At 41.2% G+C, this 17909-nt stretch overlaps 1 protein-coding gene across 1 annotated transcript in view; it reads right to left on the bottom strand.

The window, feature by feature from the left end:
• The window catches only part of LOC148535439 (cell adhesion molecule CEACAM1-like), a 47966-nt gene that overhangs the window by 8611 nt on the left and 21446 nt on the right, over positions 1–17909 (bottom strand). Inside the window, exon 5 of the mRNA XM_088462561.1 lies at positions 17243–17500. Coding sequence (XP_088318687.1) covers positions 17243–17500 — 258 coding nt within the window. The remainder of the gene's footprint in view (positions 1–17242; positions 17501–17909) is intronic.

The following is a 17909-nucleotide window of genomic DNA, read 5'->3' as shown; positions in this document are numbered from 1 at the left end:
TGTGGCTACAGCCCACACATTTCACAAAGACAGAAAAAAATAAAAATAATATTTTTATTGTTTGTGGAGCACACTTTGAGGGTTACACCACCCTTTAACAGACAGACTCACGCTTGTCGCTGCTGCTTTGAGGACAGTATCATATGCAGACAGTAGACTTGTCAGAAATTGTTGGCACGTCCTTCAGTCCGGACCAGATGTCCAAACCGGCCCTTGACTTATGACACAGGCGCACGCTTGGCGCTGCTACTGTGTTGATGCACGTGCGGCTACATCGCACACAAGTCACAAACACATACAAAAAATTGTTTTTTATTTTTTGGAGCACTTTGAGGGTTACACCACCCTTTAACAGACAGACGCACGCTTGTCGCTGCTGCTTTGAGGATGCAAGTGCGGCTACAGCCCACACAATTCACAAAGACAGAAAAAAAAAGAAGAATATTTTTATTGTTTGTGGAGCACACTTTGAGGGTGTCACCACCCTTTAACAGACAGACGCACGCTTGTCGCTGCTGCTTTAAGGATGCAGGTGCGGCTATAGTCCACACATTTCACAAAGACAGAAAAAAAAAGAAGAATATTTTTATTGTTTGTGGAGCACACTTTGAGGGTTACACCACCCTTTAACAGACAAATGCACGCTTGTCGCTGCTGCTTTGAGGATGCAGGTGGAATCTAGACGGGATTTGGAACCGGGGACACACTACCTCCATCAATTGTCTAAATCCCACTGCACTAATGGCGGATACCGGACGCACGTCTAACACCAACATAGCAGTCAAGGCCTCAGTTATATGTTTTGCTTCAGGATGACTGCTGTCGTACTTCATCCTCATCGCTAGGGACTGTTGGAGGGTCAATTGTTTAGTAAAAGTAGTGGTTTTCCTACTTCCTTTCTGGGATGATGAACAACTCCAAGCAGCAGCAACAGCACTAGGAGGAAGTGGTTCTTGATCTTTCCCTATTTTATTTTTATCGGAGAAAATTTGGTCCTCCATTTAAGTTATATTGATATATACGTGCGGGTAAGGCGCACACAAACACAGAAAATATTTTTTTATTTTTGCTGGAGAGTAGTGCACTTTGTGGGTTACACCACCCTTTAAGAAATGAGCCAGCCGGCTCTTTACTTATGGGACACAGGCGCACGCTTGGCGCTGCTCCTTTGTTGATGCACGTGCGGTTACTGCGCACACAATTCACAAACACAAAAAAAAATTTTTTTATTTTGTTTGGAGTGCCCTTTGGGGGTTACAGCACCCTTTAGCGGTCAATCCAGCCAGCCCTTTATTTATGGGACACAGGCGCACGCTTGGCACTACTTTGTTGATGCACGTGCAGCAACTGCGCACACAATTCACAAACACAGAAAAAAAAATTTTATTTGGTTTGGAGTGTACCTTGGGGGGTTACAGCACCCTTTAATGGTCAATCCAGCCAGCCCTTTATTTATGGGACACAGGCGCACGCTTGGCACTACTTTTTTCATGCACGTGCGGCTACTGCGCACACAATTCACAAACACAGAAAATATTTTTTTATTTGGTTTGGAGTGTACTTTGAGGGTTACAGCACCCTTTAACGGTCAAGCCAGCCGGCCCTTTACTTATGACACAGGCGCACGCTTGGCACTACTTTGTTGATGCATGTGCGGCTACTGCGCACACAATTCACAAACACAGAAAATATTTTTTTATTTGGTTTGGAGTGTACTTTGGGGGTTACAGCACCATTTAATCGTCAAGCCAGTCGGCCCTTTACTTATGACACAGGCGCACGCTTGGCACTACTTTGTTGATGCACGTGCGGCTACTGCGCACACAATTCACAAACACAGAAAATATTTTTTTATTTTGTTTGGAGTGTACTTTGGGGGTTACAGCACCCTTTAACGGTCAAGCCAGCCGGCCCTTTACTTATGACATAGGCGCACGCTTGGCACTACTTTGTTGATGCACGTACGGCTACTGCGCACACAATTCACAAACACAGAAAAATATATTTTTTTTTAGCACTTGGGGGGAGCACCCCTGATGGACAGAGCACCCCCTGGACAACACTACAGCACCCCTTTAGGACTGGGACACTGCACAGGACTTTGGAGTGGACACAGCCCCTATGGACAACTGACTGCAGAACACACCACAGCCAGCCCCTATGGACTTTGAAGTAGTGGACACAGCCCCTATGGACAACAGCAGCACACCACAGCCAGCCAGCCCCTATGGACTTTGAAGTAGTGGACACAGCCCCTATGGACAACAGCAGCACAGCGCAGCACAACACTACTCTGCACTACACTACACTACACAGCCCAGCCAGCCCTAACTCCCACCCTCCCACTTCACTGTCCACAGCCGAGTGAGAAAATGGCGCCGACGCGGGTACCTTATATAGGATCCAAAACCCGCGAGACCCGGAAGGCGGGATGATGACGTTTTGCCTCGATTTCAGATCCGAGTCAGGCGGGAAAATTCGAGCCTCACTCGGATCAGCCTCGGATCGGGGGGGCTCGGGGGGTTTCGGATTTCAGAAATCAGAACCCGCTCACCCCTAATAATAATAGCTGCAGACTACAAACAATATCTTATAAACACAGAAAGAGAAAAGAAACCCTATACGAGTGCACAGATTCTTGCCAATATTCACATAAAATATAACTTTTATTAGGATAATTAAATAACCACCTCAGTGGTAGAATTTAAAAACACAACAAAATATAAATCAAAAAGAAAAATTGTTAAAATAGTATGTATAATACTAATGCGTGCTCAGTCATGTGTGTTCTACTTATGAATACTCAATGGTACGCTAAACATTAGTTGATAGTGTGCATTATATATCAGTATCTCATGATGGTGATAATATTAGCCATCAAATACTGTAATGCCCCTCAATGTCACAAATATATGAAGACTATCTGTCTACATATAGTGCACAGAAAATGGACTAACCAACTCTCTTCTATTACAATATACTCAAATAATAATTGGGTGAGTATTGCTCACACAGTATCTGTGCAAAATCCACCAGTGTAATCAGTGTTAAATGTATATCAAAACATCCCAAAGTACTCATATATCGCAACAATTCATCTGTTACAAAATGTATAGGATAATGAACATACATTTATTATTAAATGTACTGAGTTGTTGCACCTAGTTCTGAATCGGGAAGGCTGCCACGTATAACGGCAGCATAAGCGGCTATCCGGCTGAACTTATACCCCAGAGTAGTAACAGAAGAGGCTGCTGTGTGTATTAGCAGCATAAGTGGCCTGTCAGCTGGAGCCCGCACTGACTCTGCTGCGTCGTGCGGCTTGCAGTTACACTCCTCACAGCCGCGTATCGTGCACAGCGTGGGACATACAGTATCAGTATTTAAGTATCGATTCACACATTTATAACAACATATTTAGACACATATTTAGACACATTTAGACTGGCACAAAAAAACGCCTGACGCGCGTTTCGCAGTGCTTTTTCAAAGGGCAGACCAGAACAAACTTCCTGAGACCCATTAAATACCAGTCTCCTCCTATCAAACGCAATTACAACTTGATTGACATATCAGAGAGCCAGTCACAAAGGAGAAATAACTGACTTGGTTTGGATACAATGTATCCCTTGGAAACATATCATATTCCAGATACTCCATATCACCTATTAGTGTAATATAGTAAAAATAATAAAAAATATATAAAAAAATATCAAATAAACATATCTTATTAATCTAATAAATATATATCAATAATTATAAATTCAAATGTGCACATTTTCCAAAATAATATGTCTGTATATAATATGCATTAGTGTATCCACTCATTAATTATGACAATCCATAATACCTATGATATAACTAATTAAACATATACCACCACCTAGAAAAGGGGTTTGTATGTATATCCATATATATATATATATATATATATATATATATATATACACACACACATCCATTGATATGCATATACATATCTATTTATATACATACACACTCATACCTAGATACAGCATATAGGAGAGCAAATACAGGTGAGCTGGAGAAGATCTAGAAATCTAAAAGACCATTTGTCACACAGCCACTTTCTGAGACAAAAGAAGATCAATAATTCAATACAAGTTACAGGCAAACACAAATGTGGACTTTGTAGTGCCTGTTCATATATGATCAAGAAAGAACAGGTTGTAGATAAATTTGGCAAAAATTGGAAGATCAGAGATTTTTTCAATTGCTCCACGTATGGAATAATATACTGTCTCATCTGTCCTTGTCAAAACTATATGTAGGCATGACAAAACGACAACTTAAGATCAGGGTTTTAGAGCATGTTTATAATATCAAAAATGCCAGAAAAGATGCTGAGAGAATGAAAACCTTGACTAGTGTCGCCAGACACTTTTTAAGACATCATGAAGGTGATAGTGGTGGATTGAAAGTCTTTGGCATCGAAAGAGTACAGCTTGGCCTAAGAGGAGGCAACTTGGTGCAGGAATTACTACGTAGAGAAACGAGGTGGATTTTTCTCTTGGATAGCGAATACCCGAAAGGGATGAATGAGAATATTAATTATTCCATGTTTCTGTGAATCCACTATTGAGATCTTTTGGAAAATGTAGGATATACTAATACCATTAGATATCCCATTATCATATAGAGTTGGTTTGTATATAAAAATTATTAAAAAATTTTTTATAGGAATATTGTACGGAGTGTAATGTATATATCTATCACAGTTAAACACTTATTTTTTATTAATTTTAATCACTTGTTTTGGTATTTTCACTTTAGTTTTATTATATTGTATTTTCATTTAGAGCACAGAGAGATGATGGTTATTAGCATTATAACAGGATTGACATGTATATAATGCTTTAGATCATACACTATAGATATTTTTTAGAATGTGCAATTTTAGGTATAATGAGGATTGCATATTTTCTAAATCTTACATAATTCACTTATAGCACGGAGTCATGTAGAGACAGATATTTGTATATGTGTGGGTATTTATGGACACATATGTGTAGGTATGAGTGTGTATGTATATATATAGATATGTATATGCATATCAATGGATGTGTATATATATATATATATGGATATACATACAAACCCCTTTTCTAGGTGGTGGTATATGTTTAATTAGTTATATCATAGGTATTATGGATTGTCATAATTAATGAGTGGATACACTAATGCATATTATATACAGACATATTATTTTGGAAAATGTGCACATTTGAATTTATAATTATTGATATATATTTATTAGATTAATAAGATATGTATATTTGATATTTTTTAATATATTTTTTATTATTTTTACTATATTACACTAATAGGTGATATGGAGTATCAGGAATATGATATGTTTCCAAGGGATACATTGTATCCAAACCAAGTCAGTTATTTCTCCTTTGTGACTGGCTCTCCGATATGTCAATCAAGTTGTAATTGCATTTGATAGGAGGAGACTGGTATTTAATGGGTCTCAGGAAGTTTGTTCTGGTCTGCCCTTTGAAAAAGCACTGCGAAACGCGCGTCAGGTGTTTTTTTGTGCCAGTCTAAATGTGTCTAAATATGTGTCTAAATATGTTGTTATAAATGTGTGAATCGATACTTAAATACTGATACTGTATGTCCCACGCTGTGCACGATACGCGGCTGTGAGGAGTGTAACTGCAAGCCGCACGACGCAGCAGAGTCAGTGCGGGCTCCAGCTGACAGGCCACTTATGCTGCTAATACACACAGCAGCCTCTTCTGTTACTACTCTGGGGTATAAGTTCAGCCGGTTAGCCGCTTATGCAGCCGTTACACGTGGCAGACTTCCCGATTCAGAAATAGGTGCAACAACTCAGTACATTTAATAATAAATGTATGTTCATTATCCCATACATTTTGTAACAGATGAATTGTTGCGATATATGAGTACTTTGGGATGTTTTGATATACATTTAACACTGATTGTACTGGTGGATATTGCACAGATACTGTGTGAGCAATACTCACCCAATTATCATTAGGGTGCAGATAGTATATTGTAATAGAAGAGAGTGGGTTAGTCTATTTTCTGTGCACTATATGTAGACAGATAGTCTTCATATATTTGTGACATTGAGGGGCATTACAGTATTTGATGGCTGATATTATCACCATCATGAGATACTGATATATAATGCACACTATCAACTAATGTTTAGCGTACCATTGAGTATTCATAAGTAGAACACACATGACTGAGCACGCATTAGTATTATACATACTATTTTAACAATTTTTCTTTTTGATTTATATTTTGTTGTGTTTTTAAATTCTACCACTGAGGTGGTTATTTAATTATCCTAATAAAAGTTATATTTTATGTGAATATTGGCAAGAATCTGTGCACTCGTATAGGGTTTCTTTTCTCTTTCTGTGTTTATATAGTATTGTAATATCCCTGAGTTGCACCCCTGCAGATCATTATACTATAGATTGAGAGATAATTTGATTGTTAACAGGGTTATTCTGCAAATATAATACCCTTGGAGCCATCCGTTATTCCAATTTTCCCTTTCCTTTTGTTTTAATACAAACAATATCTCCCAGACTACACCCACTGGGGTGACCAGGTCTTGATAATGACTATCCCCATCTGTTGCTAAGCCTTCTTCCTCCAAACCATTCATCCTGGACTTCCTGTTCAAAAAGGGTGAGCAGGGTACAGAAAGAGGAGCGAGATGTCCCCGATGACATTTTTTTTTCATCTGTAATAGATCCGAACCCGCTCATCTCTAATTATAAATATATATATATATATATATATATTATATACAGTACACTTGTTGATAGTGCCTTTTCAATGGCAGATTAAAGATTGTGCTATAATGCAGTTCATAACTTAAAACTCTATAATAAACATGTCTAAAGGAATAAACAAATGGACAATGTTGTGGTATATAGAGAGGTCAGTCTTTTATTTATAATTGCAATAATACGGAGGTAAAAGAAAGAACGTCCAGTTGACCAGTCTTATTCCAAGAGATGTCAACAACAAATTGCGAGCTGATAAATCTTCACAACGGTGAGTACAAGGCTTCCCACTCCCATAGGAATACACCTAAAGGCAGTCGGTGCCGCTGACCCCAGTAGGGTAAATCAGCCTACTCAGTGTATGGAATGGGAGCGCACCTACATATAGACTATAGAGCAGTGAAATGGCCACCAGAATGCCGTTCTTTCCCATCTAATAAAAAGGCTGACAAACAAAAGAGAAAAGAGAAAGTGAGGGAAACTCAGCAAAAGAGGCAAATCTCTGCCTGCAGCTATTCTACTGAAGGGTGTTTACCAACAGACAGAGACTATCAGCTCAGGCATAGACACTTCCTGAGGAACAGAGCTATGTTCTCTGGAGGGAAGCCAAATAGGTGGGAGCCCTTGTTCCAACATCTGAAGCTCTTATCTCTCCACATCATCTATTATAGATGAAAAAAAAATGTCATCGGGGACATCTCGCTCCTCTTTCTGTACCCTGCTCTCCCTTTTTGAACAGGAAGTCCAGGATGGATGGTTTGGAAGAAGAAGGCCTAGCAACATATGGGGATGGTCATTATCAAGATCTGGTCACCCCAGTGGGTGTAGTCTGGGAGATATTGTTTGGCATGCAGGCAGTGGAATAACAAAGGCCTCCATGTTGTCTGTGCTTACTATTCCATATTTCAGTTTGCAATTCAGGTAGGAATAAAGTCGGCTACAGAACACAGTGACAGAATCACTGGATGTCTTAGTGCAATTAGGCCAAATACAATCCATGAATTCCCAGACATATTCCGGACAGATGAATCCTTTGCTTGTAATAATCTTTGGTAATTCCTGGCATAGGTGGGTGTTATAGCCAGACACTTTGAAGGTTGTAACTTTGAACTGCTTTATAGAAAACATGTGAATGAGACCTCCACACTGCAGAACATGATGGAGAAATCCCTTGAAGTTCAGCACCTAGAGCATCTTTTTTCATGTTCTCTGAGGCCTCTCCTGACTGTGAAGAAAGATTCTCCACACTGTAGTCTTCCATTTTAATTTTTTAATGGTAATTTCAATGTTGTCCACTGGCTGAGATCCATCTCATCTGAGGGTTGGGTTTTTCCCATGCAAATGAGACAATTCACATCCAGAAGGTGACTCTTATGTTTAGCCGTGGTTTCAGTCTCTCTTTTGGCAGAATTTGCACAATCTTGGAGGCACCATAATGAATCAGACAGATCCTCCAGGGTAAACATCTGATCTGGTGTTGTATCTATTTCTATTAAACCTTTGTGTGTGAGTTTAGTCATCTGCCGCTTGTGGTGGAGCTCTTTTTCTGCTTTCTAAAATATCTCCAGACACAATGTAAAATTTAAACCTTAAACTGAAATGTTGCATTTAATGCTCTGTTCCGCTTGTTCACATATCTAAGAAGTGGACAGTGGGAACAATGGCAATTTAAAGGCAACTAACTAACTAACTAGCAAGCAGGCATGGCGCTCAAGAAAGAATTCTTAAGAAAGACACAATGTAAGACTTAAACCTTAAATATGAAATGTTGCATTTAATTCTTTGTTCCACTTGTTCACATATCTCACATGGTTAAGTGGACAGTGGGAACAACGGCAGTTTGAAGGCCACTAACTAAATCTGTTTTTCTTAATGTCCCTGTACAGGTTGGACAATACTTTACAGAAGGTTTGCAAAGGATTATTTAAGTCAATTGTTTTTTGGAACCTCTCTTCATGGTCCCCTTCTGGGATGAAAATCTACTCCTAGCTGGTGCTGGTGCACAGGTGTATTCATTACTCACCAAAACATTTAGAAAGATCCACAGGTGGAGTTAATTATTATAGTTTTGATCCTGTGAGGTGACCTGGAAAACATGCACTGTTGGTAGCTCTTGAGGACCAGGGTTGGCTACCCCTGTCCTTAAATAATAGATCTTACGCTTGTCCACATATCTGTGCTGGTTAAGTGGCACTTTGAGGCTACTAGCTATGTTTTTTTTTATGTCCCTGTACAGATTTGGAAATGCCTATATAGAAGGTTTTCAAAGCATTATTTAAATCAATTGTTTATTTTTTTTGAAAAGCACTCTTCCTGGTCCCCTTCTGGGATGAGAAAATCAACTCCCAGCAGCAGCAGCCATGCTCAAGGATTCTGCTGTGGCAAGGACTGATGTAAATGTACTGTATCACATTTATTTTGTAAATGCCTCCTCCCCTCCCCTTCTCCCTCAAATTTTCTTTTGAATCAAAAAACAAAATTAAATGTACTTCCAATCAACCCTTCCTGTCCCTGCCCTACCTTCAACTACATACATAATCCAACTCCCTCAGGCCTCTCTTGAATAATAAAAGGGATTCCTGATTTGCCATATTTGAAGTTGAACTGCCATGTTTTTGTGCCACCCACTGCTGCTCCTTAGCTTAGTCAGCCAGCTATCTTGGTGCAAATTTTGGGCCTAAACAAGATGAACAAATCAATATTGTGAGCTGTGAGGTGGTCAAAATTGACTGGAAATGAGTGGAAATAAATGTTATTGAGGTTATTAATACTGTAGGAACAAAAGGTACATTTTATGTGATTTTAGCAGTTTTTTTTATTTTTTTAAGAAAAAAATCCAGATCCAAAACCAAGTCACGAAAACAAAAACACGGAGGTGAGGTTCTGGCAAAACCAATCCAGATCCAAAGCCAGGGGAGATTCAGATCCAAAACCAAAACACGGGGTTGGCGCACATCTCTAATTACTAAAAAGCGCTTGGGGACCCTGTTTTGGCTCTTTCGAGCTTTAAGAAACATTTTTTTGAGGGAAAACAATATACAGTAGCAGTAGATATAATATAAAAGTTATATTAAAGCTACTGTCCACCCTATTCCTAAAAATAAATATTTAGTTTCTGATAGGCCGGGCAAGAACCTATTTATGTTAAAATTACCCCTGCTGAAAGAAAAACAAAATGCAATCAATAATTGTTTAATAATTGCATTAAAATAAAAAAATATTTGATATCAACTAAAATGATAGATACAGTAGTACAACGCCTCATCCCTATCAGTATCCTAATTGGTGAGATAGTATTTCAGTAGTCCTGGTGGTGCTGCCTCACACTCAGGAGTAAAAAGTAACAAATTACACAGAAGTAAAAATTGAGTGTAAACAATATGGAAACTTAGACCCCTTATATATACACTATAATGCTTAACCTTTTATTGATATACGATACAAAGGTGTCAATTGAAATCCTGAATTGTTAAGAGCTAAATATTTATTTTTACATACATTGTGTAAATAAAAGAAAGATAAATTGAGTTAAAAAAATTCATCCCTATCACATTGCACCTTCTAAATGTAAGAAGATAATGGATGTTCTAGCAAAGTCTCTATTATTTCCAAAGAGCCAGGTACAGGTATGGGGGGTATTGTTCTGCACAATTTTAAAATTATGTGCTTAAACTGTAACAACAAATATTACAATAATAAATGACTGCACATGGTCTGCGCCACTTCATGTTTTTTTTTGCATTTGTGCCAAATGACTAGGACAAAGTTTACATTTGTTGCCCATTGCCCAGCTAATATCTGGCTAGTAAGCTCAGCCAATACAGATATATGCAACATATAGTTTACTTCGTAAGATCATTGCTAAAGACATTTGGGGTTCTCATAACTGAAGATTACACTGAAGACTCAAACATCAATTTGATATACAGTAGTCTGCCATAGCAATGTATTTTTAGGGAAGATGATAGACTGACTCCAAGTTTTCCCTAGTCAAGTTAGTGACACTCAAAGAGACACAGACCCTGCTTGGTCTCTTGTAAGTTACATCTCCTCTGTGTCATGACAATTTTCAGCAGACAGCTACAGATGGACAAATCAGGAATTAGGGAAAACCACAATTTTATATAATTGTCTGAAGATCTAAAAGATGACTTGTAGGTATATGTAATATTTCTAGAGTACCTAATGGCATCAGCATGTGACCAGAGTCAGAAATCTTCCAACCACAGATTGCAACTTTACACAGATGACAGCTCCTTACTGGCAGTAATTTTAAATGTAAGAGGGTCCTGCTTGCAATGTATAGGAAAATGAAGGAAACATGAACAATTATATTGTCCTATGGAAAATACGATAAGTACATTGGGTCTTACTGGCAACTACCATCACCCTACCACATTTATTAGGCTCTGGAGAAGTGCTGTCTACCAATATTTTTTTCCATTTATGCCAGTACAGAGAGTCAGGGCTCTATTTATTAACATTATTTTTACTAAAATAAAGTGAAAAAGGGTGTTTTCACACCCTTTTCACATTATTTTAGTATCACCTATAGTTATTACAGGGCAATTGGAGTAGAATTCGTAAAATTCGACTCCAACCCCTAAGTATCACTTATTTTTAGTAGTCAGATCGCATTTCCCATAATTGTAATGGGAAATGTGATCTGCCTGGTAGTTACTAAAAATAAAATGTGAAAAAAATACCTGGGGAGGCCCCGTGATAATAACGCCACCTGGAGGTGGTGTTATCCAGGGTCTCCCCTGGTTACCAGACTCCTGCTCTGCTTTTATGGGGAGAGCAGAGGCGGGAGCCTGGCCCAGTAATCAGCTGTGTGGTCTAAACAGACCGCAAGCTGATTACTGTAAAAAAACCAAAAAGAAATAGTAAAAAAAAAAAATTTACTTACTAGTCCAGGGACTGGTGATTGGGCCTCCGGTGATGTCTACCCTCTGGTCAGCTGGTCTCCCATGCTCCACTGTGGCCCGGTCATCAGGTGATCGGGTCCCAGTGCAGTATGGGATATCAGCAGACCGGAGGCATGAAGGATATCACCGGAGGCCCGGATCATGCAGGTAAGTGTTATTAAGGGAGGGGGGGTTGCGGGGGTCCGTGAATCATGAGGGGTGGGGCTTAGCAATGGGGGCAGGGCTTAGCGATGGGGGGGGTAGCAGCGGCGACCGGTCGGCGCATGTGCTGGCACTGTCATGGTATTTTTTCCGAAAATACCGTGACTAGTGTGCGGAGGGGATTCGCAGGGACAGAGCTTTCCCGCAAGCTTTGTCCCTGTAAGGGATTTGTAGTAAATCCCTGTGATATTGCTTGAATTCGAAATGCGAATTCACTCGTTAATATCACACTACAATCTGCATTGCAAATGCAGATTGTAGTAAATAGAGCCCATAGAGAGATTACATATATTAGTTGGTAGGAGCACAGGAGATAGGGCTCCACTGATTGGTGAGGGTACAGGATCATGTAGAGAGGTTGTAGAAAAGGTATCAAATAAAGAGAAGATGCCATAGGGATCAGGGAAGGAATTAAGCACATTGCTGGCTGAGGAAGTGCATATTATCATATAATGTGGGATCATATCTACCTTGTCCTAGAAGTTGGAAGCAGGATTGTGGGTAATAATAGCAGCCAATGGTTGATGTGCATGCGGTGAGAAGAGATTTAAATGTACAGTATTAAAAGGTGCATAGTTTTAAGGTGCATACACACTAGATGATTTGCTCCATGAGCGACATCGTTTACTGTGTCCCCAGCAGGGTTGTGCTCAGTGTCGTTAATGACATTGAGCACACACGCTGAATGATATGAACGATATCGTTCAGTGCCGGGCATCCTCCCCCATCCCTGAGAATGCAAGAACTTGCCAATATCACCTGGTTGGCCTGCATGTTCTGGCGATGAACGACAAAGGCCAACGACCTTCGAGAGCACGCATCTTTGGTTGTTATCATATATAATTTTTGTGTACAAACTGGCCAATATAGTGATATAGTTCAGTCGTCCAAAATATCGGCAAGTGTGTAGGCACCTTTAGAGGTAGAGGCTTGAGTAGAGATGACAGAGCGGAAGTATATTTGTTTCACAGTGTAAATTAGCTAAATGTTAGGTAAATTCAGAGGACACTGGATTAAAACTAAAATAGAGAAGAATTTTCAAAAGAAAGAAAAACCGTGTGACACAAAAAGTAATCACAGTTATATAAGTGAGACAGTGGAGATAGAGGTATTAGGATAAGAATATGACAGTGAGGTAACGTCTATACATACCAACTAGGGATGAGCGGGTTCGGATTTCTGAAATCCGAACCCCCCCGATCCGAGACGGGTCCGAGTCAGGCTCAAGTTTTCCCGCCTGACTTGGATCTGAAATCGAGGCAAAACGTCATCATCCCGCCTTCCGGGTCTCGCGGGTTTTGGATTCTATAAAAGGTCCCCGCGTCGGCACCATTTCTCACTCCGGCTGTGGTCAGTGAAAAGGGAGGGTGGGAGCTAGGGCTGGCTGGGCTGTATTGTGCTGCTGTTGTCCATAGGGGCTGGCTGGGCTGTGTTGTGCTGCTGTTGTCCATAGGGCTGGCTGGGCTTTGTTGTGCAGTCAGTTGTCCATAGGGGCTGTGTCCACTCCAAAGTCTATAGGGGCTGGCTGGGCTGTGTTGTGGCTGTAGTTCTAAAAGGGTGCTGTAGTATTGTTGTTCAGGGGGGTGATCTGTCCATCAGGGGTGCTCCCCCAAAGTGCACTCCAAAAAAAAATAAAAACATTTTTTTCTGAGTTTGTGAAATGTGTGCGCTGTAGCCATACGTGCATCAACAAAAAAGTGCCAAACGCGTGACTGCGTCATAAATCAAGGGCCGGCTGGCTTGTCCATTAAAGGGTGCTGTAACCCCCAAAGTGCACTCCAAAAAAAATTTTTTTTTGGTGTTTGTGAATTGTGTGCGCTCTAGCCGCACGTGCATCAACAAAGGAGCAGCAACAAACATGCGCCTGTCTGTTAAAGGGTGGTGTAACCCCCAAAGTGCACTCCAACAAAAATAAAAAATTATTTTCTGTGTTTATGAATTGTGTGCACTGTGGCTGCACATGCATCAACAAAAGAGCAGCGCCAAGCATGTGCCTATGTCCCATAAGTAAGGGGCCGGCTGGCTCATCTCTTAAAGGGTAGTGTAACCCGCAAAGTGCACTCCAACAAAAATAAAAAATTATTTTCTGTATTTGTGAATTGTGTGGGCTGTAGCCGCACGTGCATCCACAAAGAAGCAGCGCCAAGCGTGCGCCTGTCTGTTAAAGGGTGATATTACCCCCAAAGTGCACTCCACAAAAAATAAACAATTCTTCTTTTTTTCTGTGTTTGTGAATTGTGTGGGCTGTAGCCGCACGTGCATCAACAAAGGAGCAGCAACATACGTGCGCCTGTCTGTGGTGTAACCCCCAAAGTGCACTCCAAAAATAGAAAAAATTCTTCTTTTCTGTGTTTGTGTGCGCCTTAGCCGCACGTATATATCAATATTCCATAAATGGAGGACAAAACTCAGTAGTGTCACCAGTAGCAGCAGCTCAGAAACGCCAGCTCGTTCCATGGCAGGCTACGCTGTGTATCACTGGTTTCAGTAAGAGGCACACTGCCGACAACCTCTTAGAGAAACTGAGGGAAATCATCGCCCAGTGGCTTACCCCACTTAGACTCTCCTGGGGATTTGTGATATGTGACAATGCCACCAATATTGTGCGGGCATTACATCTAGGCAAATTCCAGCATGTCCCATGTTTTGCTCACACAATAAATTTGGTGGTGTAGAATTTTCTGAAAAATGACAGGGGCGCTTTGGGTGGCCCGAAAAATTTCTGCCCACTTTCGCCATTCAGCGACTGTGTGCCAAAGACTGGAGCACCAGCAAACACTCTTGAACCTGCCCGCCATGACCTGAAGCAAGAGGTTGTGACGCGGTGGAACTCAACCCTCTATATGCTTCAGAGGATGGAGGAGCAGCAAAAGGCCATTCAAGCCTATACATCCACCTATGACATAGGCAAAGGAGGGGGTATGCACCTGACTCAAGCGCAATGGAGAATGATTTCCATGTTGTGCAAGGTTCTCCAGCCCTTCGAACTTGCCACACATGAAGTCAGTTCAGACACTGCCAGCTTGAGTCAGGTCATCCCCCTCATCAGGCTTTTGCAGAAGCAGCTGGAGAAAGTGAAGGAGGAGCTAAAATGGAGTGATTCCGCTCGGCATGTGGGACATATGGATGAAGCCCTTCATTCGCTTTGCCAGGATTCCAGGGTGGTAAATCTGTTGAAATCAGACCACTACATTTTGGCCACCATGCTCGATCCTAGGTTTAAAGACTATGTGGTGTCTCTCTTTCCGGCTGACACAAGCCTGCAGAGGTGCAAAGACCTGCTGGTCAAAACACTGTCATCTGAAGCAGAACGTGACACGTCAACAGCTCCTTCTTCATTTTCTCCCGCAACTGGGGCTGCCAGGAAATAACTTAGGTATCCTAAGCAACCCGCTGACGGTGATGCAGGGCAGGCAGGACCAAGTTTGGACATCTTGTCCGGACTGAAGGACCTGGCAACAATTTCTGACATGTCTACTGTCACTGCATATGATACTGTCACCATTGACAGAATAGTGGAGGATTATATCGGTGACAGCATCCAAGTAGGCATTTCAGACAGTCCGTACCTGTACTGGCAGGAAAAAAAGGCAATTTGGAGGCCCCTGTACAAACTGGCTCAATTTTATCTAAGTTGCCCCCCATCCAGTGTGTACTCCGAAAGAGTGTTTAGTGCAGCTGGGAACCTTATCAGCGAAAGGCGTAGAAGGTTGCTTCCACAAAATGTGGAGAAGATGATGTTCATCAAAATGAATTATCAATTCTTCCAGGGAGACCAGCCTCCAGAATGTACAGAGGGACCTGTGGTGGTCAAATTAATACTCTGTGAGGATGAGGATGTACACAACACTGAAGAGGGTGAGGAATCGGTAGATGAGGAGGATGAGGATGACATCTTGCCTCAGTAGAGCCAGTTTGTGCAGGGACAGATTAATTGCCAGCTTGTTTTGTGGGGGCCCAAACGAACCAATCATTTCAGCCACAGTTGTGTGGCAGACCGTGGCGCTGAAATGATTGGTTTGTTAAAGTGTGCATGCCCTGTTTATACAACATAAGGGTGGGTGGGAGGGCCCAAGGACAATTCCATCTTGCACCTTTATTTTCTTTGCATTATGTACTCTTTGGGGCCTAGTTTTTCAAACTGCCATCCTGTCTGCCACTGCAGTGTCACTCCTAGATGGGCCACGTGTTTGTGCCGCCCACTCGTGTCGCTTAGCATAGTTATCCAGCTACCTCGATGCAACCTTTTGGACTAAAAACAATATTGTGAGGTTCGAGGTGTTCAGAAAAGACTGGAAATTAATGTTATTGAAGTTAATAATAGCATAGGAGCAGAAAAACCCACAAATTATGTGATTTTGGCTGTTTTTAAAAAAAAAAATACAGATCCAAAACACAAAACCCAGAACCCAATACACGGAAGGGTGGTTTTGGCAAAACCAATCCAGATCCAAAACACGAAGAACGATCCAGATCCAAAACACGAAAAGTGGACGGTGCACACCTCTAATACCAACCTACTTTTCACTTATGTGCGCTGAGATATATGGAGAAGGGGAGGTCCAGGTGGAAAGGATGGAAGCATCATCAGATCCCTCCCTGCCCCTGTGACATAATAACCTGATCTGCAGCATTATGACATGAGGGTGGGACAATGAGGATTCGATTACTCCCACCCAGCCTAATTCAGGAATATGAGAAAGGATGTGGGACAGTTGTCTACTCTCCCAGGGGCCCAGTAGATCTCCCCAACATTTGTGAATCTCAAAGAAATTCCAGGAGAATAGGCAATGCTAATGCCAGTATTCCCCCATCTATGCCATTATCATCTGTTTTCATGCAGAAGGCCATGTCAGCCACTGTTTTTCCATCTGTAGCCATTGCTGTTCTGTGTGTCTGAAAAGTCCAGTCCAGAAACTCCCAATTCAATTTCCATCCATATGTGTGTATGCATGGTATGGCGCATGCGCAGCCTGAAATATCCGCAAGATCTGTCTGACTGAGAATCAGGCCCATGATCTGCTGGAGGAACAACAGATAAAGGTGATACCAGGACACAGGGGCAGAGGTGCTATTATAGGTCTCCCTGTATCTGTCTCACACTGTGATTGACCTTCACCAGAGAGACCAGTCTGGCAGTTACTACGATTGAGCTGCACTCTGATTCCCTCCCTGACTAGGCTGCAACATAGTTGCCTAAACATATTTATAAACATACAGGATTTCCAACTGCACTTTATGTACATTACTAAGTGTCAGTTGTTGTGTTAGGAATACCTGGTCTTGAGTTGGAACAATCCATTAAAAACTTACCCGTTGTAACATTCACATACACAGAGGCAGCAGCAGAATGCAGTGTCACCGGGTTAGTCACCACACAGGTATAAGTACCCTGGTTCTCCGAGGAAGCATTAGGAATTAGGAGTGATTTTTGTTTTATATATAAATCTCTGTCCTTGATTCTCCATTGGTAGTCAGGTGGTGGGACAGAATCAACAGAGCATGATAATGAGATGTCCGAACCAAAGTTCACATATAATTTGCCTGTAATTTGCACCTTCTCTGGGCCATCTGCAATAACAAAAATGCACTATATTAAACTAGAAGGACAGAAAAGAAGCCACGAGATCTGATGTCAGGACCAGCAGCATTATCAGCAGTGACACATACAGATATAGATACAACACATTAACATTTTTAAGACTATTTGGGGTAAATTTACTAAGAATCGAGTCTGGGAGAGTTTGCATTTTTTTTAACTCGTTTAGCTTCACCTAAACTCGGTTGATTTGAAGCTCCTGAGACTCTCAAATTTACAGAGAAGGGAGTTTAGCTGAGAGTGAGATGGCCGATGGTGGAGCAGAATGAGATTTCTCTGCCGAATAGCAGGGTTTGCAGGAGAAATGACTCACTCGAGATTGCAGTGCTTCTCTCTGCAAAACTCTCCCGAGCAAGCAGCCTGCACATATCAGTGAGATAT

Source organism: Taudactylus pleione, unplaced genomic scaffold (genome assembly GCF_031769625.1).
Source record: "Taudactylus pleione unplaced genomic scaffold, aTauple2 ptg000051l, whole genome shotgun sequence".
Taxonomy (NCBI): Eukaryota; Metazoa; Chordata; class Amphibia; order Anura; family Myobatrachidae; genus Taudactylus; species Taudactylus pleione.
The sequence above is the reverse complement of the archived record's forward strand: the minus strand, read 5'-3'. Positions and strand labels throughout refer to the sequence as shown.